This window comes from Camelina sativa, chromosome 19, assembly GCF_030686135.1.
Source record: "Camelina sativa cultivar CO46 ecotype springtype chromosome 19, ASM3068613v1".
Taxonomy (NCBI): domain Eukaryota; kingdom Viridiplantae; phylum Streptophyta; class Magnoliopsida; order Brassicales; family Brassicaceae; genus Camelina; species Camelina sativa.
Genome location: NC_141898.1, coordinates 23,130,793 through 23,150,599, shown reverse-complemented (window position 1 = coordinate 23,150,599; position 19,807 = coordinate 23,130,793). Strand labels below are relative to the sequence as shown.

General features: G+C 37.9%; 3 protein-coding genes and 1 long non-coding RNA gene across 4 annotated transcripts; 3 read left to right on the top strand and 1 right to left on the bottom strand.

Annotated features, from left to right (window-relative positions):
* The first annotated feature begins 2,685 nt into the window (after positions 1–2,685).
* On the top strand, positions 2,686–3,534 carry LOC147920880 (uncharacterized). Its single transcript, XM_087501274.1, has one exon. It carries the CDS (start codon positions 2,686–2,688, stop codon positions 3,532–3,534), a length of 849 nt encoding a protein of 282 aa, XP_087357400.1.
* Positions 3,535–5,038: 1,504 nt separating this feature from the next.
* LOC104767028 (uncharacterized) lies at positions 5,039–6,200 on the bottom strand. The gene is made up of 2 exons (XM_010491047.3): positions 5,854–6,200; positions 5,039–5,455 (listed from the first exon to the last, which is right to left on the bottom strand). Exons 1-2 carry the CDS (start codon positions 6,082–6,084, stop codon positions 5,267–5,269), a joined length of 420 nt encoding a protein of 139 aa, XP_010489349.1. The 5' UTR covers positions 6,085–6,200; the 3' UTR covers positions 5,039–5,266.
* Positions 6,201–12,363: 6,163 nt separating this feature from the next.
* Positions 12,364–14,098, top strand: LOC104767027 (protein EXORDIUM-like 5). Its single transcript, XM_010491046.3, has one exon. The coding sequence runs from the start codon at positions 12,715–12,717 to the stop codon at positions 13,792–13,794; it is 1,080 nt and encodes a 359-aa protein (XP_010489348.1). The 5' UTR covers positions 12,364–12,714; the 3' UTR covers positions 13,795–14,098.
* A 2,422-nt stretch (positions 14,099–16,520) lies between these two features.
* LOC104768139 (uncharacterized) lies at positions 16,521–17,156 on the top strand. The gene is made up of 3 exons (XR_015591201.1): positions 16,521–16,562; positions 16,654–16,764; positions 16,911–17,156. It is a non-coding gene; the product is annotated as an uncharacterized LOC104768139 (long non-coding RNA).
* The last annotated feature ends 2,651 nt before the right edge of the window (positions 17,157–19,807 follow it).

The window sequence follows — 19,807 nt, the reverse complement described above, 5'->3', positions numbered from 1 at the left end:
TTAAGGTTGTGGAGTTCAGAGTAGGGAGTATTGATCCTAATCATGGGCAGAGTACAAAAAGTAGTTCTTAATTTGGTTTGATGAAGAGTGCAAATAAGAGGTTCCCAAGAAGTAGTTCCATTTTCAAACCTTTTCTTTGATCCTGAGTTTTTGTCTGTTCTTGCTTGAGGACAACCAAAGATTCAAGTCCGGGGGAATTGATGTGTCTATATTTTATAGGATTTTAACCATAGTTTTGGTATTTGTTTTGAGTCTTTGTTGAGTCAAAGTGTTCTTTTAGAGTCCTTTTAGTTTTTTGTGAGTCTGTACAGGTTCTAGGATACATTGGAAGGAAACTGAGTGTTTTGGGGATGAAGACAAGCATCTGAAGCCAATTTGGTGAAGCCTGATCGAAATAGCAAGCAGATGGAGAAAATACAGATAAAGCATCCAGGATCGACTGATCCGCATTCGGGATCGACCAGTCCCGTACCCGAAGCAACTCTTCCTTTTTCGTTTTAAACCAACTTTTAGGGTTTTATTTTGATATTTAAGTTAGAGGCTCGGCCTCCAAAGACATAAGATTTATTTTTCTAAGACTATTCTGTATTGAGAGCAAAGGGAGAAGATCTCTAATCCTACTTGACAATTTGGAGAAGATTTCTACACCCTATTTCTTATTCTTTTGCAATTCAATTATGTTTACTCATCCTTGATTTGTTGTTCTTTAATCTCCATGTATGAGTAGTTTATCTATTGTGTTTCGGGTTTCAAAGGGGAATTATGATTTTCTAAACATAGGTTGTTAGATTTGGGGTTGATCTATTTTGTTCTTCATCTGTTGTTGTTCTTAACACTTAAACTAGATAGCTACCTAGTTATGATCATAGGTTAAATTCATCGTGGCACCGAAAGTGTTGTTGAATTGCTTGAAAAGAACTTAGGTGAGCAAGGTGGACCTAAGCCAACGGAAGTTGAAGTTGAGGCACCTTGTGAACATATCAAACTTGAACTTGTTATTGCTTGCTTGGTTTGCTAGATCCAAACGATGGTTTAGGGTTTAGTGAATTCATTGCATAGATAGCTAATGCTGCGGAAGTAGGCTAGCTTTACAACAGTGATTTGAGTTCTAGAACGGTGTCTAATGCATCCCAATCTTCCACCTTAGTCCGAGAATTATATCCCCATAGATTCCCTACGCCCAATATTTCCTTTTTTATTTAGAAACAACTTATTTACTTTCCGTTTTTAATTATTACTTGCTTCACAAACTTCCTCTTTTGTCTTAGCTATATTTGATCTTCATAGTTTCATAGTGCAATTGTTTGGTCTCTGTTGATTCGATCCTAAAGTGTTACAACGATACCACTAGATCGTGGTGGAGTACACATTGGATTTTAATTGACATTTGATCAATTGTCTCACTGAGTGTTTATAAAATACTCATGCATCTCAATTTGTGTTTGTGGTGCAGGTAAAGGCAAAGTGTGATCGTGGAATCAAGGCAATGAAGAGGAGGATGTTCTAGGGACTCGATTGGTTGTTGTCTGACATTGCTAGGTTGCTAGAGTTGGGTCATTAGAACATTTCTAGGTTGATGGTTCTATGTTTCCTGATGTTTGGTTATTGGATAAATTGTTATACTTTGATATTGGTTATTAAATTATTGGATATTTATTGGATGTTGTTATTGTTTTTGTTATCCGCTGTTGTGTGACTTTGGTTAGGTGGCTAGTGGATATGGGACCACTAGTTGTAGATTATTTATTATTATTATTATTATTTATAATTAAAAAAAAACGGGTCGGGTCGTTTCATCGACGATTCTCCTCTCAAGTCCACGGCTCTCAGTGACTCTTGTTTCTCTCCGTCGTCGGTTTTTCCGATTTGTCTCTCAGTCAACGGTCCTCCTCTTCGTCGTTGGTTCTCTCGTTTCTCCTCTCCGTCGTCGTCTCTCTCTTGATTCTCAGGCGAGGAAGGGTTCTTCTCAGGCGACGACGGGTTCTTCGTAGGCGACGGCGAGAAGGGGCTTTTATCAGTCGAAGGGTTTTTTGTTCTCTGCGACGACGGCGAGTCTCCCTCAATTGAAGACGGCGACGATGGCGGGTTCTTCTCAGACAAAAGGTTTGCCTCCCTCTGAACCATCTTTTAGCCGGAAATGCAGTTCCGGTTGCTTTTGGGTCGTCTTTTACATATTGTTGTTGTCGTCGTTAACTTATTTTTGTTGTTGATTTTCTTCACAGATTTGTTTGATTATAGAGTTTGATTTTATTTGTCCCTTGTCACAGAGTTGTTTGATTACAGTTTTATTTGTCCCTTGTCACAGATTTGATTTCAGTTTTATTTCTCTTTGTCACAAAGTTGTTTGATTACAGTTTAATTTGTCCCTTGTCATAGATTTGATTGCAATTTTAATTTTCTTTGTCACCGATTTGTTTGCACTTTTTCTTTTGTGGTCACAGATTTGTTTGTACTTGTTTTCAGTTTTTTTTTTTTTGTTTTTTGTCAGATTTGTTACTTTATTTGATTGCAGTTTTATTGGTCCCTTGTCACAGATTTGTTTTTAAAATTTATGTTGTTTACTTACAGTTTTGTTGGTCTCTTGTCACAGATTTATTTAACTTGTCACAGATTATTTTTATCCTTTGTCACAGCTTTTTTTTGTGTTTATGAATGACTAATAACCTTTTCGTTTTGTGTTTAGGAATGTCACTTTACCCTCCTCAAGAAGGAAAATCTCCTATTCAAATAAGGAGCATGAACCATAGCTGCTTTTTGAGTAACTTTGGGATTATGAAAAGTAGAATAGGAGGAGATGTGTGGAATGAATTGAAAGAATCATCTCTTGGGGTCTTTCTTAAGCTGTATGAAGAGAAGTATGTATGGTCAGCCCAGATGGTACATTACTTCCTCACTAATCAGTTGGCATTCGATGCTAGGCATGAGTTTTGGTCTGTTATTGATGGTCAACCACTCAGATTTTCGTTGCATGAATTTGAGGAAACTACAGGTCTAAATTGTGATCCATTTGATCCGTTGGACAATTTTTATGCTGACCATAAGGAGTTTTGGAAGGAAATGCAAGTATCGACAGTGGATGGACCATGTTTAGATGAGTTGAAATCGGCTTTAGACCTTTGCCAAAAGAGTGAGAAGAGTGATGGTTGGGGTGTTGATAATAGGAAGATGTTAGGAAGGTTAATACTCCTACATGTTGGAATATTTGGGATTAATCATGGATCGATGGTACCTTTGAAATTTGCGAAAAGAGTGTTTGATGAAGAAGCATTTGAGAAATATCAGTGGGGGAGAGTGGGTTTTTCTAGTTTAGTTGACTCGATCAAGGTGGTTACCTACAAGGGGCAAAATTACACATTTCATGGATGTGTTCATCTTTTGTTCATATGGATTTTTGAATCTGTTCTGGGTTTAGAAAACCTGTATGGCAATAGGAGGGCAATCACTCCGGGTCCACCACTACTGAATTGGGAAGGATCTCGTACGCGATTCAGATTTGAAGACTTCATAGTAGACGAGAAGGCTGCACATCAATAAATCTTCTTAGGAAACATGTAGCCTGAGGTAATTTCTGCATAATCTTCTTAGGAAACATGTAGCTCAATTCAACATCAGAACATCTCCTATCCAAAGCATAATCTTCATAGACCATTCCAATTAAATCCTCATAAAGCGTGTTACCATTAGCTGCTAACATTCAAGATCCCCTCTTGCTATCAACAGCAAACAACCATCTTCCTCTTTCAAACATCCATTTTCCACATACAAGAATAATCTTCTCCATCTTCAAAGAGTAGATGATTAACAAGATGAATTTGAAGAGGGGTTTGAAGAGTTGAACATTAGAATGATTAGATGATGAATTCAAATAGAAATCAGGAGTTGAGACGATTGGAAAAAGATAGAGAAGGAACAAGATCGAGAGGAGGTAGAGATCGACTAATTTCGTTGAAAATGATGAAAAGGGCAAAACCTAAATTGGACAGCTCAAATTCGTTGATCTAGATATTGGGCAACAAATCTGCGACATAACCATCAATAAATCTGTATGTATAAACAAATCTACCACCACTATTTTCTGAATATAAATTTGTGATACCTAGAAATAAGTCTGTAACAAAAACTATGCAGCTAAAAGGTTTGAACAAGTATGTAGGATTAAGTCTGCCACCACTAAAAAATTAGTTTTGTCAGGAATAAGTCGGCGTCAAACATATCAGCAGTCATTAAAAATATGTCTGTAACAAAAATAAGTCTGGTGTAACATTTAATAAAAATGTGATCATTACGAGTCAATCTAGCAATTATCTTTCCTCGATGCAACTCTGCAACGACTTGTAGACTTATTGTAAGTTTGTAGTTACAGTAATATATATGTAGGTACATTACATAAAAAGTTTGTGCTTGTAACAGAAATCGGTAAGACAGAACAAGTATGCAAAAACAAATCTGTCGGCCAAAGAAAATTTGTGGTATCGTCATAAAAGTCTGTAAGATATGTCTGTGGTTGACAAAAAGTCTGCGAAAACCTACAAATCTGCGACAACGTAATAAAAAATTTGTACAACAAATATATGGCGAAAACAAATCTGTCGCAGAATTGTTGAAAAAGTTGTGGCATTAATAAATCGGTAGAACAAATCTGCAAAAACTAAATATGTGATAACTATGATATAAAATCTGTAAAAGATTTTAGTTACAGATTTATTTGAAATTCAAGTTTTTCTGTAAATAACAGCAACTTATGCCACGCTGTCATAAGAATTTTAATGGCATTTCCGTAATAAACTTTTTACAACAAAGCGGTATTATAGACATTAAAAAAACAAAAAACATTCTAATTATTTTAAAAAGATATGGGTTACTCTAGTTATTAACTCCAATATACATAGGTCATTCTAGTTATTTTCCCTTATATTTATGTCCCTAAATTATATAACATATCAAGATTTGGCCCTGACATTTTCTTTTACTCAATTATAACCACTTAAATATGGTTGTGACTTGTGAATCTTGTGATGCTATACAAAGAAGGATCGAATTTTCGAAATGATAACATAGCTTCTGAAACAGTGGCATTACACAAATATAATACACGAACACGAGTATGAGATTCAAAATCTAGCAACTAAAATGTGAGAAAAGATTTTTGATTCTTCTTTCTCTTCCAAAAGACTACAAAAGTTGAAACAAAAAAAATAAAAGCTCTTCTTCGATCGGTCTCTCTCTCGATGTTTCCATCTCGTATTTTCTCCAACCAAAAAAAATTCTATTGCTGCTTGTCAGGTTGTTCTTCTTCTTCTTGGTCTGGGTTTTCTTCTTCCTCTTCTTTCTTCTCTTCCTCTTCTTCATCTTCTTCTGGAGGATCATAAGGCATCGGCGGTGGCAATGGTGTCTTCATAGGACTAAACTTGGGGAAAATGTCAGGCCTCCTCCCAGGTTTAGGTCTCTCCCACTCCTAAACAGTACATCACAAACACAATTCAAACCAAGCATTTTCTATCCAGGAGGTGTTTGATTCTTCTATAAAGAATATTGCAAGCCATTTGATGCCAAATACATCGAACCTAAGTAGATTCTTGCATATTCTATAGAGCAACAATGAACACTAATCCCACTTAAGGCAAACGGAACACATGATGAGCTACCAAAATCAAACTTTGGAGTCATGAAATGAATACAAAAGCTTTTCACTAGACTTGTTACCAATTGATTTAACTGCTACCACATTTAAGGTAGATTCATACACAAAAAGCATAACCAATTGGGAACAAGTCACAAACTCTGGCACAAATAGCTACTTTAAATCCCAATCCTATCTATCCTCAATCAGACCCGACTCGGGAGGGAACTTACAATTGGGAAATCGAGAGGGTTGCGACGAGTGAGCTTTTCTTCCTCGGGAGCCATAGAGACAACTTGCAGCTGATTCCGATTGCGACGCAAAGAGCGGTGAACGGAAGAGAAACCATAGACACGCGACGAAGAGGAAACAAGCGAGCGCGAGTCTGAGGAAATCTTCGTCTTTCCTAAAACATCGAGAGATGGACAAGGAAGGAACCTCACAGAGCAAAGCGTCGACGCCATGGAACGGAGGAGCTAAACTGACGATTATCCACCAACCAAGAATTATCGTGTGACAGCTTGTAAAAAGTTTTTTATGCTGCGTTTGCGTATTGATGATAGTGGGCTTTTATTGGACTGGTCCATAAATAAATTACTAAGCTTAACCATTTTATAAAGTTTAATGGATTTGAAACTCCAACAAAAATAAATAGTTATTCAATCTGGTTTTAAAATAATTATCCACGTATCTACCTACATATAAACATCTAGTGTTTAATTATATTCAAAGAAAAATAAACGTTTTTACATCTATAACAAAACATTTTTTTGACATTTCTTTTACACTTTGAATAAAACTCTACTTAATGGAATTTTGTAGAGAATCATGCTTGAATGCCCTCACCATTTTCAATCGTGCTCAGTTTTTTGCGAACATTTTTGTTAATGAGCTTGACAAGCTTCTTTGCCGTAGAAGGTGGCGCTCCGAAGTTTAATCTTATTTTGCTAAAATTGTATCAATTTATAAATTTTAAAAGTTTAAACAATTAAAATATATCTAAAAATTAATAATTATTCATTTACAATATAAAATAATAAATATTAATTTATATATAAATCAATATCACTACAAAATTAATAAAATTTCATAGTCTCAATATTATTAAGTTATAGAGAATTTCTTGTTTCTTCATTATATATCAAAGATATTGACATTACCATACATGTGATCTAGCTTTGGAAGAAAACTAAAACTAAAATGAGAATTTTAAAAGATGCATCAAGACTCAAAAGTCTCAATAAACAAACTTTAAGATCTGATTTTATACAAACTAAGCATGTGTATGTACATATACATATAATAAGATTTCAATGAGGCAATAACACCATACATAACTATGGACCACCATTCAAAAAGGCTAAATTATTACATTACCAACATAAAATCTACATCCCAAATTTAATGTTGGCGCTTCTCGCTTTTCATATCAAGGAGATCCAATTTCGAAACCAGACTAATAGCAATAAGAAACCAAAATATCCGAAGAAATGGTCCGATATCTCGGTTATCTTGATTTACAATTGGGTTGTTCAAAAAGAAAAAAAAAAATCAACTGATGGATTGACATCAACGGCGAGTTCTGAAAGGTGGATCTCCTTGATATGAAAAGCGAAGATGATGATGAATGAAAGAGGAATGAGAAGACAATGGTGATGAATCGAAATAGAAGGAGAATAAAAGAAGAACTGTTTGTTTGCTCAGAAGAAAAAAGAAGAATCGATAAAACTAGGAAAAAGAAGAGAAGAGTGACGGCTAAATGATATATTAGGTTAGGGTTTTCATTTATTCGGTTAACCGTTTGGTTCCAGCGAACCAAACCGAAAATCTCGGTTAGCCGAATCAATTCAATCGTTCTGATCGGTTGTGTCAATTAATTTTAATCGAACCGGTTTGTCCAAATCTCGGTTCGGTTGGGTTCAGACAAATTGGTTCGGTTCAAATTCCCAAGCCTAGCCATTACCATACATGTGATCCAGCTTTGGAAGAAAACAAAAACTAAAATGAGAATTATAAGAGATGCATCAAGACTCAAAGACTCAATAAACAAACTTTAAGATCTCAATAAAATTTGCCTTTAATTTAATACTATAATCAGTGTCAAAAAGAAAAGCCAACATGAAAACTATTAGTATGAAAAATCCAAAAAAAAAAAATAACTTGGTTTTTTTTTGGAAAAATTGAGTTTTCTAAAAGAATGTTTCCAAAAAAAAAGTGAAAATTTCCAAAATTAAAAAATGGGTTGAACAAAATTAGGTTGAATATCATCTCCAAAATAATAGTTGAACAAGTTGAACATTTTTACTGTAGGATTAGTTTATTTTTTCAACTTTTTAAATTGAACGGTTGAATAATTTTGTTTAACCTCTTTAACTTTTTCAATTTCAATGCAAATGATGAAAATTAGTTGAATAATTTTGTTCAACCTGTTTCTTAACCTTTCTGTCAAGAAACCTTCTTGTATTGTATTAATGTGTTTCTTAGGTTGTAAGTTACATTGTGTTTGAGTATATATATATCATGGTCTCGGATACAGAGGTTGACCTAATCATCTAAGAGACCGACATTAACTTATATGGGCTATACAGCCCAATACCCCCCCCCCCCCCTCTCAAGGTGGAGTGTGAAGATTACAAACACCCCGCTTGTCCAAAAAAGCTTCAAAGTGTTTTTGTCCCAATGCTTTCGTCAAGATGTCCGCGAGCTGAGTAGTAGTGGAGACATGTTGAGTAGCAATGGTACCACATATAATTTCGTCTCGTATAAAATGACAGTCCGTACCAACATGTTTTGAGCGAGCGTGAAAAACGGGATTGGCAGCAAGCATGATCGCAGATAGACTATCAGAGTAAACAGTAATGGGAGCTGTGACTTGGATACCAAGGAAAGGAAGAAGTTGACGAAGCCAGAGGAGTTCACTTACGGTGTCCGCCATGGCTCGGTATTCGGCCTCGGTGGAAGAACGAGAAACAATATCCTGTTTTCTTGTCTTCCAAGACAGAGGAGAACCACCGAGCTGTATAAAATAACCAGTGAGCGAACGACGAGAAGAAGGACATTTCGCATGATCCGAATCACACCATGCTGTTAACGTAAGAGGCGTATTAGCGCGAAGAAGAATGCCTTGACCTGGACTATTCTTTAAGTAACACACTACACGAAGAGCGGCGTCCCAATGGGCCTGTTGAGGAGAAGCCATGAACTGGGAGAGAACATGGATGGCATAAGATAGTTCCGGACGCGTGTTACCAAGATAGATCAGGCGACCAACAAGACGGTGATATCGTGTAGGTTCCGGAAACAGAGACCCTTTGGCATAAGCGAGCTTGTGATTCTGTTCCAACGGAAAAGTGGTTGGTCGAACACCTAGAAGACCTGTTTCAGCAATGATGTCGAGAGCATACTTCTGTTGACAAAGATAAATGCCAGACGGACTTCGAGCTACTTCGAGACCCAAGAAATAACGCAGAACACCCAAATTCTTCATGTGAAAACAAGAAATCAAATAGTGTTTGAACTCGTTGACGACATGAATCGAACTTCCAGTGATAATCAAGTCGTCAACATAAACCAAGACGTGAAGACGGGCAGTATTAGTAGCCAAGACAAACAAAGAGTAGTCGGAGTAGTCTTGAACAAACCCAAAAAATTTCATGGCTTCAGCTAACTTAGCAAACCAACAACGCGGAGCTTGCTTTAACCCATAGAGAGACTTGCGAAGACGACACACCTTATTCGGATCACCCGTACGAAAACCAGGAGGAAACTTCATGTAAACCTCTTCATCAAGGTCACCATGTAAAAAAGCGTTATAAACATCCATTTGATGGACCTCCCAATCTAAGGATGCTGCCTGTTGGAGGAAAGCCCGAATAGTGATCATCTTGGCCACATGAGCAAAAGTCTCGGAGTAATCGATTCCTTCTTCTTGTTTATTGCCAAGGACTACAAGACGTGCTTTGTGACGCTGAAGCGTACCATCAGCGCTGAACTTCAAACAAAAAACCCATTTACAACAAATAGCGTGTTTTCCTGGAGGAAGATCTTCAACTGTCCAGGTCTGAAGAGCTTCTAAGGCTTCTATTTCATCGGTGACCGCAAATCGCCAATTTTCATCAAGAATAGCCTCATTGTAGGTCTTGGATTCCTAGCCAGATGTAATGGCGAATAAGAAAGCTTGATAAGTCTTCGAAAATTGAGAACTAGAGACATAGTTGTCAATTGGATAAGGTGTCACGGAGGGTGGAGGCGAGTAGATCAAAGAGGTGACATAGTCCGCCAGTTTCACAGGTGGTCGTTTTGTGCGATGGCCAAACCCGAGCTGTTCTGGTGCCAGAGTAATCTCGGTGGGAATAGACGAAGACGTAGGGGCAAGTTGTTGAGATGTGTTGGTTGCAGGAGTAGGAGAAGCATTAACGGAGTCTGGTGCTTCGGTTGATGCAGACGTAGTAGTGTCTGAAACAGAGTCAGGTTCTGACGCAAGAACTGGTGTGTCAGAGGAGGGATGTGTTGAGTCCACAGTCGCAGGTGGGATGGATTCTGACTGAGGAACCTCCGGTGAAATGACTGCTGAAGATGACACAGATTGCTCGTCAAAGTAATCAGGAAATGAGTCAGCAAGAGGAACAATGGACGATCGAAACGAAATAAAGAGAGGTGAAGTAGTTTCATCATCGACAAACGGAAATATCGTTTCACGAAAAACAATGTCTCGAGAAACAGAGACAACACCTGTCTCAAGGTTGTAAACACGCCAACCCTTTTTGCCAAACGGATAACCAATGAAGATCGATTTAGTACCCCTTGTTGCAAACTTGTCACCGCCGTGTTTTTGGTTGTGAACGTAACAGAGACAACCAAACACACGCATATGGTTCATTGGCGGAGGTCGGTTGTAGATAAGCTTAAAAGGAGTTTGACCAGCAAGAATCTGTGTAGGAGTGCGGTTGATAAGGTAGCCAGCCGTTAACGCACAATAACCCCAGAACTCTATTGGGAGATTAGCGTGAAACCGAAGAGCACGAGCGATATTCAAGATATGACGATGTTTACGTTCGACGCGGCCGTTCTGTTGCGGTGTGCCAACACAAGAAGTTTCGTGGATAATGCCTCGTTGAGCAAAATATTCTTTGAGGCAAATGAATTCAGAGCCATTATCACTGCGAATTGATTTCACTTGAGCACAGAATTGTCGTGCAACAAGAGCCAAAATTTTTTTAAGATGAGTAGGTGCGTCTGTCTTTGAAGGTAGAAGATAAATCCAAACTGCGCGGGAATAATCATCAAGAATAGTAAAAAAGTACCGAGAACCACAGATGGCTGAAGTACGATACGGTCCCCAAAGATCGCAATGGATTAGTTCAAAAGCAATACTCGTCTTATTATAACTTAAAGGAAAAGACTCTCTTGTCTGTTTTGCTCGAATACAAACATCACAGGACGTTGAATCAAATTTATTTTTAGAATCCAAAAACTGCAACATATCTAAAACAGTAGAAGAGGGATGTCCCAAACGAGAATGCCAAACTTCTGTAGACGTAGAATCCACATGATGAACAGCAGCTGCAACCTCTACTATTTTAAAAAATAAAGACCTTGTTGTTCCTCACCCGCATCAATCAGCGTTTTCGTGGTGCGATCCTGAATAATACACATCCGATCAGTAATTTGGAAAACACAACCGTGCTCTCTAGTCAACTGAGAAACAGAGATAAGATGACACTTCAACTCATCAACAAAGAAAACATTGTGAAGACTTAATGAAGAACCAAACACCACACGGCCGATCTTAATAGAAGAGGTGAAACGACCATCAGGAAGCTTGATAATAACCGGTGCCATATCACAAACATCAACCAAATATTCAAGAGAACCTGTCATGTGGTTAGAGGCACCAGTATCGATAATACAGGATTCAAAAAAATACATAACCGTGGGAGGGTTAGGCGAGCGATATTTCTTTTCAGCAAGAATGTTCTGTAGAAGCTTCCAATCATCGCTACTTAACCACTAAGACCAATACGATCAGCTGATGTTAAAGGTGAGGGATTTTTGACCGTAGCAGTGTGAATAACAGGGTGATGTGAAGGTGGCAGTGTAGAGATAGTATTCACATGAGCTGAAGTTGTGCCTTTGCCAAACATTGAGCCCACGGATGTAGTCGTGACACCACGAGCCGAAGATCCGGAAGCAGTGCCGCTGTTACCTCCAGGCTTAGGACGAAGAGATTTGTCAGTCCACCATTCTGGATAACCAATTTTCTTGAAGCAGTTTTCTTCGAGATGACCAGTGCGACCACATACGTTGCAGATCAAAGAATTTTTGTTCACAAAAGATTTTCTTGGAACATTGGTCTGAACCGCAAAGCTTACACCGTCGGACCGTTCTTCATGTATGCGACTCGAAAGCTTGGATTCCTCATCTTGAATCAAAGTGTTATATGCTTCTTCGAGACTCGGTAGCGGGACCCGAGAGAGCATTGATGATTTAACGGCACCATACAAGGTATCGTCGAGACCCATGAGAAACTGATGGAGTTTGTCTTCCTCACGCTCTCGACGTACTTCCTCCATAGTTTTAGCTTTCTGATAATCAGCAAGATTTCTCCACAACTTAGTCAGTTTACCATAATAAGATTCAATAGCAAGACTTTTTTGTCGACAGTTAGCCAATTCTGTCTTGAGACGTTGAATTCGTTGTCCGTTCTTCACACCAAACCGTTTCTGAACATGAGTCCAGAGTTCATGAGAGTTATTAAGGTGAGACAGCGATACAAAAGTTGACATAATCATCTAAGAGACTGACATTAACTTATATGGACTATACACTCCAATACTTTCAACCATTTGCATTTTGATCACCAAATAAAAATGACGCAAACTCAAGAAAAAGCGAGAAATCCCATCACGCATAATCCGAGAAGAAGACAGACAAACACCAAACTGGGCGCGTGATAGTACACGCGCACTGCAGCTGGCAACAGCCAACTTCCCTCTCACATTCTCTCCTTTAAAAACTCTCTCTCTCTCTCTCTCTCTCTCTTCCTCACTTAATCAAATCACACTTCTTCACTCCTTTTTAACCTCAGCCAAACAATGTCGTCTCCGGCGACTCTCTCCTTCTTCATCTTCACTCTCTCCTTCTACATCTCTTCTTCTCTCGATACCACCAACAACAAACACACAACTGTTAACTCCTTAAACATCCCTTCCCCCACCGCGGCGGCGGAGATCGAGCTTATTAACCCTAAGCTCCCGCCGCGAAGCCTCTCCCTCACATCCTCCAAAAAATTCGAAGGATCCTCCGATCTAATCCACCTCCGTTACCACATGGGACCTGTCCTCTCATCATCACCGATCAACATCTACGTTATCTGGTACGGACGCTGGACTCGTCCACACAAATCCCTAATCAGAGACTTCCTCAACTCAATCTCCGACGCCAAAGCACCTTCCCCTTCCGTCGCACAGTGGTGGCGCACCGCTTCTCTCTACACAGACCAAACCGGAGCAAACGTCTCCAGATCCGTACTAATCGCCGGAGAATACTCCGATTCGAAATACTCACACGGAAACCACCTGACTCGTCTCACGATCCAGGACGTCATCGCCTCCGCCGCGAGATCAGCTTCTTTCCCGGTGGATCACAAAAACGGTATGTACTTAGTCCTGACGTCACACGACGTCACGATGCAAGACTTTTGCCGCGCCGTGTGCGGGTTCCACTACTTCACTTTCCCGTCTATGGTTGGTTACACGATGCCTTACGCCTGGGTTGGTCAGTCGGGTAAACAATGCCCCGAGGTTTGCGCTTACCCGTTCGCTTTACCGGGTTATATGGGACACGGCGGTCCCGGTGAGCTCCGACCACCGAACGGAGAGACGGGAGTCGATGGGATGGTTAGTGTGATTGGTCATGAGTTAGCTGAAGTTGTTTCGAATCCGTTGATTAACGCTTGGTACGCCGGAGAAGATCCGACGGCGCCGACGGAGATTGGGGATTTGTGTGAAGGGTTGTACGGAAGCGGCGGAGGAGGAGGGTATATTGGTCAAGTTATGAGGGATAGGGAAGGGAAGACTTATAATATGAATGGTAAAGGAGGAAGGAAGTTTTTGGTTCAATGGATTTGGAACCCTAATTTGAAAGCTTGCTCTGGTCCCAACTCTGTCGACTAAACCAAACACGAAGAAGGTGAAGATTAAAGAAGGTGATTAAGTGGTTAATCACTCTAAGATCAGGATGAAATAACTTTTTTTATTTATATTAGTAGAATTTTTAGGTTAGTACTATTTTGTAACATTTATTTACTTTTGATTATATATATATATACTGTTTTTGTGTTTTTTGAATGAATCTTGATTTTATTTTTTTTCACACTCACTTTTTTTTTTTTTTTTTTTGTTTATTTCAACATTATTGGTAAATGTTTATGTACACTTTGGGAAGTGAAAAAGTTTAAATTCAAATTCTTTCAAGATATTTTTCTTTCTGCATTGTTTTTAAATAGTAATTGGTGTTTCAATAAATGTAAGTGTACGATAACGATAACTTTAGTTGGACTCTTTTTCAGTATTTATGGAAAAGACAAAATAATAGTATTTAAAAGGTTTCGTTGGATTGAGAGAACACTGACATGATATACAGAAACGAATCTTAATACTTTTTTTTTTAAATAGTAATTGGTGTTCTCAGATGAGCCAATGCCAATCTTAATACTCTCTTACAAATGTTGTAATAAGATTCTAAATTAATCATTTATTTGTGTAGTTAGATTTAGCTGTCGGATTATCTATCAAAGCAGCAAATTCATATTTAGATGTGGACGGCTTATATGAAAACAAAGAAAATGGTCTATAATTACATGTACTATGTTCGATGAACTCTTAGTTACAACATTTGTAAGAGAGTCTCTTTTCATATCACAACAAATCGTATAGAATCAAATACAATACAATTTTTATACGCATATACAATTTAAATTTCGATGAAAGAATGAAATATGACCTCACTATTCATAAATGAAATTTGTTATGTCTCTTTTCATGAAGTTTTCATTAGCTATCATCTTTAGTTGAAAGTCCAAATAAAAGGCAATCCGCATTACTTTTATCAATATAAACAACTGTGATCTTATTTTCCTATGGATACATAAATTAAATGTATTCAAATTATCTCTAAACTATATATATATATATATATATATTTAAACTACATTAAATATATTATTGAAGTTAGGAATCAAGCTTTTTCACATTGTTAAAATAAGTAACTGTGGTTTAAATGGGTTATTCTTTTTTTTTTTAAACAAAGTTTTTGAAAGTACATGATCGAGTTTTCAAATATATTTATAGTTTAAAGACGAATTTCATCTTTATAATAAATAAGAAAGCAGTTCAAAAATGGTCGAGGGGGACCAAGCCTATATGACCATGTGCAATGGCGTAGTTTTGAGCCGTCTCCGAGCTTTTGTTGTTTAAAATTAAATAAAAAATGGGCTAATATTGAAGAAACGACTCTTTAAACGGGACGTTTTTTGTCCGTCTACTTGGACACATGGAAGGTGGTGATTGGGAGAAGATTTTGGGGTAGGGTTAACACAAAACACTTTCTCGAGAGAATGTGAATCAAGTCTTCTTCTGCAAATCACTCTCTCTCGTCTTCCTCGTTCCTTCTTTCACTCGTTCTTTCCTCATCCGCAGCTTCTTCTCCTAACCGTGTGATTCACTGCATGGCTTCTGATTCCCCTCAACCCGGTGATGGTTCCGTCTCTCTTCCTTCTCCTAATTCTGCGGCAGTTCCCACTTCTTCCGCCATCGATTTCCTCTCTCTCTGTACTCGCCTCAAGGTAAGCTTTGAATGCTTCTCCTTACGATTTTTTTGGAAAGATCCGGTGGATTTTGTGGTTATATACAACGGAATGTATTGTTGATGCGTTGTTCTTGTTGATGGATCGTAATGGAATCTGAATTCGTTAGGGAAATGATACGATTCTCAAGCTATGTGGTTGCTTTGATGATCTAAGTCCTCACTTATGTGTTTTTTTTTATGTGAATCTGGGTGTGGTTTTGTTTCCTGCTTCGTAGATTACATTAACCTTAGTCCTCACTGATGTGTCTTTGCTAAGATCTGGTGGTTTCTGTGATTAAGCCATTTCTTCTCTCGCAAGTCTCATTCATGGAATCTTTGAGAAAGTATGATTTTATAAAGATGTTGGTTTCAAACCTCTAATGCAATGTTGTTGTAGTGTTTATAAGATGATGCGTTGTTTAGATTTATGTTGATATTTGTGGCATACTGTTGATGAATTGTGGAATTTGATGCAATTGTGTATTTGTTTATTAGATCACGTATGTGGATGTTTGTAACCAATGTTAAAATGGATCTATGTGGAGATATCTTCACACATTTCATGCTTGATGATTTGACTTCTGTAGTGCGTTGCAGAAATGAAACATTGTCAAGTTGTAAAATTTATGTGGCTGCAATGCAGCTGTTGATGGATTGTAAAAATTCGTTTGGGAAATGTAACGAGTTTATTCGACGTGGTTACTTTTATGATCTGTGATTACTAAAGTCCTTGTACATATGTAGTTTGTCCGGTGTTTTTATGTGAACCTAGTGAGTTTTTGTTTGCTGCTTCCTCTATAAGAATTTGTGTGTTGTAGCGTTTGGTAAACTATCTTTTGTATTTCAAACAGACAACTCCAACAGCTGGATGGATTAAAAGAGATGTGAAAGATCCAGAATCAATAGCGGATCACATGTATCGGATGGGTCTTATGGCTTTAATATCTTCAGATATCCCTGGTGTTAACAGAGACAAGTAATATTCGTGCTTCCTTTGTCTTTATTTTCAAGGTCAACTGTTGAATTTAGAACTATTCATATTTCCTTTCTTTTTACAGATGCATGAAAGTGGCAATTGTTCATGACATTGCAGAAGGTTTGTTCGTTCACTTTTTCTTAGAGTGTAGATCACCAATCGCAAGTTATATAGGAATGAATGTTCGAATTCGATTATTGTTGTTGAGCAGCCATTGTAGGAGACATTACACCTTCTTGTGGGATCTCTAAAGAAGAGAAAAACCGAAGAGAAAGTGAAGCACTTGAACACATGTGCAAACTCTTGGGTGGAGGAGAAAGAGGTCTGTTCTTTTATATATCTTCCTTCTATCTTCTTGTGGCTCATTTGCATAAACACTTATCACTTCTACCATTGTATATGTCATTTTCAACTTTTTGTAACTTTGTAATTTTTAAATGTTTTCAATGTTATATATTGGATTGACAGGTGAACTCGAGCCCATATGAAGAAGGATGGATCATAAAAGTGGAGCTTAGTGATGCAGGGGAAGTGAAGAAACTAATGGATTCAGACAAGTACTCCAAGTTCTGCGAAGAAGAAGATGCCAAGCACTGAGCCTTCTTCTAGTCTTGTTCTGTTTTTGTAAGCATTTCACTGTCAGCGGCAACATGGTCAGAAAAAATCCATTTGTGTCAATACATGAAATCAAGATTAATATATTTGAGGGACCAAAATTTGTCCTACACCAATGCTCATATCAAACTTAAGAAACTCTGAAAATAAGATTAATATATTTGAGGGACCAAAAATTGTCCTACACCAATGCACATGCTCTAAGGACATTCGAACAATTTTTTTTTGTTATTTAATAAAAAAGAACGTTTTTTTAAAGTCTAATTTCTGAAAACATAAATTCATGTTGTGAACATGAACACACTAAGAACGCGTTCTTCTTGTGTTAGAAGAACGTGTTCTCTTTATGATATAAGAACGTGTTCTTCTTAGGATATAAGAACCCGTTCTTCCTACGATTATAAATGTACATTCTAGTAATTTCCTTATACAGACTCCATTGTATCCCTATAAATAGTTTGTAACTAGGTCATTATTATTCAAGGAATGAGAATCTCTCCTTCTCCTCTATTCTAACCTAGTCGCTCTCTCTTTCTCTCTTTCATTCTCTCTTGATCATTCTATCTCATTCTCTATTCTTCTCATACACTTTCGTAATTCTTACATGGTATCAAAGCAGTAACGCTCCTATTGTGTTTATTCTCAAATTTTCATCTTCCGCACCAGAATCTGATCATGGATCTCAGCAAAACCCTAATCATCCCTGTTACACTCAAAGGTGGAAACTACTTGCTATGGGCAAGAACCACAAAGACAGCACTGTGCGGTCGCGGGCTCTGGAAGCACATTGAGAGCAATGAAACTGTGAAGGAGACGACGACCAAACAAGAAGGAAAGGAGATCGTTGTGTGTGACAACGACAAGTGGTTCCAAGAGAACCAAAGTGTTTTAGCCTTCATCCAAAATTCCTTGGATGCCCCGATTCTTGAGTCTTACTCATATTGTGAGACAGCTAAGGATCTTTGGGATACCCTATAGAATGTGTTTGGTAATGTCTCCAATCTGAGTCGTGTGTTTGAGGTAAAGAGAGTAATTAACAATTTCAACCAGGAAGACATGGAGTTTACTAAACACTTCGGGAAGTTCAGATCTCTTTGGGTAGAGGTGGAAATGTTAAGGCCTAACTCGGTGGATCCAGTGGTTCTAAATGAACACCGTGAACAAGACAAGGTGTTTGGCTTGCTCTTGACATTGAATTCGTCATATAATGATCTCATCAAACATATTCTTCGTTCGGACAAGCTCCCAAGTTTTGATGATGTGTGCAATCAAATTCAAAAGAAGCATGGTTCCATTGGTTTGTTTGGAGCAAAAGGTGATCTTATCACAACCAACAAAGGAGAGGTAGATGTTGCAAACAAGGGCTAATATAGAAATGATGGAAAGAACCGGTTCATATGTGATCATTGCAAGAAACCTGGACATCTTAAGGAGAAATTTTGGGCTCTTCATCCACATCTTCGCCCGAGAGGAACTAATCCAAGAGCGAATCAAGCGAGTGGATATGGTGAAACACAAGCTCTAATGGTTCCTCAAATCACCAAAGGAAACAGATCAGCGTTAGCAGCCTCTTCAGAGTTGGTGAGAAAATCTGATCTCGATGCACTCATCAAGGCTCTAAAGGAGTCTTCTGGTAACGCCTATCTTACTCTCAATGCTATGAAACCTCTTATTGTTGATTCTGGAGCCTCTCACCATATGATTAGTGATTCTAAGCTAATTAGAGATATAAAACCGGCTTTAGGAAATGTGATCATAGCCAATGGAGATAAAGTACCTATTGAAAGAATAGGAAACTTAAACTTGTTTGAGAAAACATCTAAAGCTTTTTATATGCCTAGCTTCACCTCTAATTTGTTATCAGTTAAAAGGGCGACTAATGATCTTAATTGTTATGCAATATTTGGCCCTAATGATATTTATTTTCAGGATATTAAAACAAGTAGAGTGCTTGGCAAAGGAACCACTAAAGATGATCTTTATGTGCTTGAGGATTCAAACCTATCTACTTCCCTTTCGTCGTGTTTTAAATCAATAATTGATAAGGCTAATAGTTCAGTGTGGCATGCTAGACTTGGTCATCCCCATTTTCGTGCTTTGGAACTTTTGTTGCCTAGTATTTCGTTTAAGAATAATGATTGTGAAGCTTGCATCCTTGGTAAACATTGCAAAACTGTTTTTCCTAAGTCCTCAACTATATATGAGCATTGTTTTGACTTAATTCATTCTGATGTTTGGACTTCACCTTGCTTATCTCGTGAAAATCAGAAATATTTTGTTACTTTTATTGATGAAAAATCAAAATATACTTGGCTAACCTTGCTTCCTTCTAAGGATAGAGTTCTTGATGCTTTTACAAACTTTCAAAACTATGTGACTAACCATTATAATGCCAAGATTATAATTTTGAGATCAGATAATGGTGGGGAGTATACAAGTCATGCATTCAAACAACATTTGGCCAAACATGGGATTGTTCACCAAACAAGTTGTCCTTATACACCCCAACAAAATGGCGTAGCTGAAAGGAAGAATAAACATCTTATGGAGGTTGCTCGATCTATGATGTTCCACACAAATGTACCAAAGAAGTTCTGGGGAGATGCTGTTGTAACAGCATGCTACTTGATCAATCGAACTCCAACAAAAATACTGAGTGATATCTCTCCGTTTGAAGTACTTAACAAAATTAAACCGTCTATCAATCACTTACGTGTATTTGGATGTGTGTGTTATGTCTTAAAACCAGG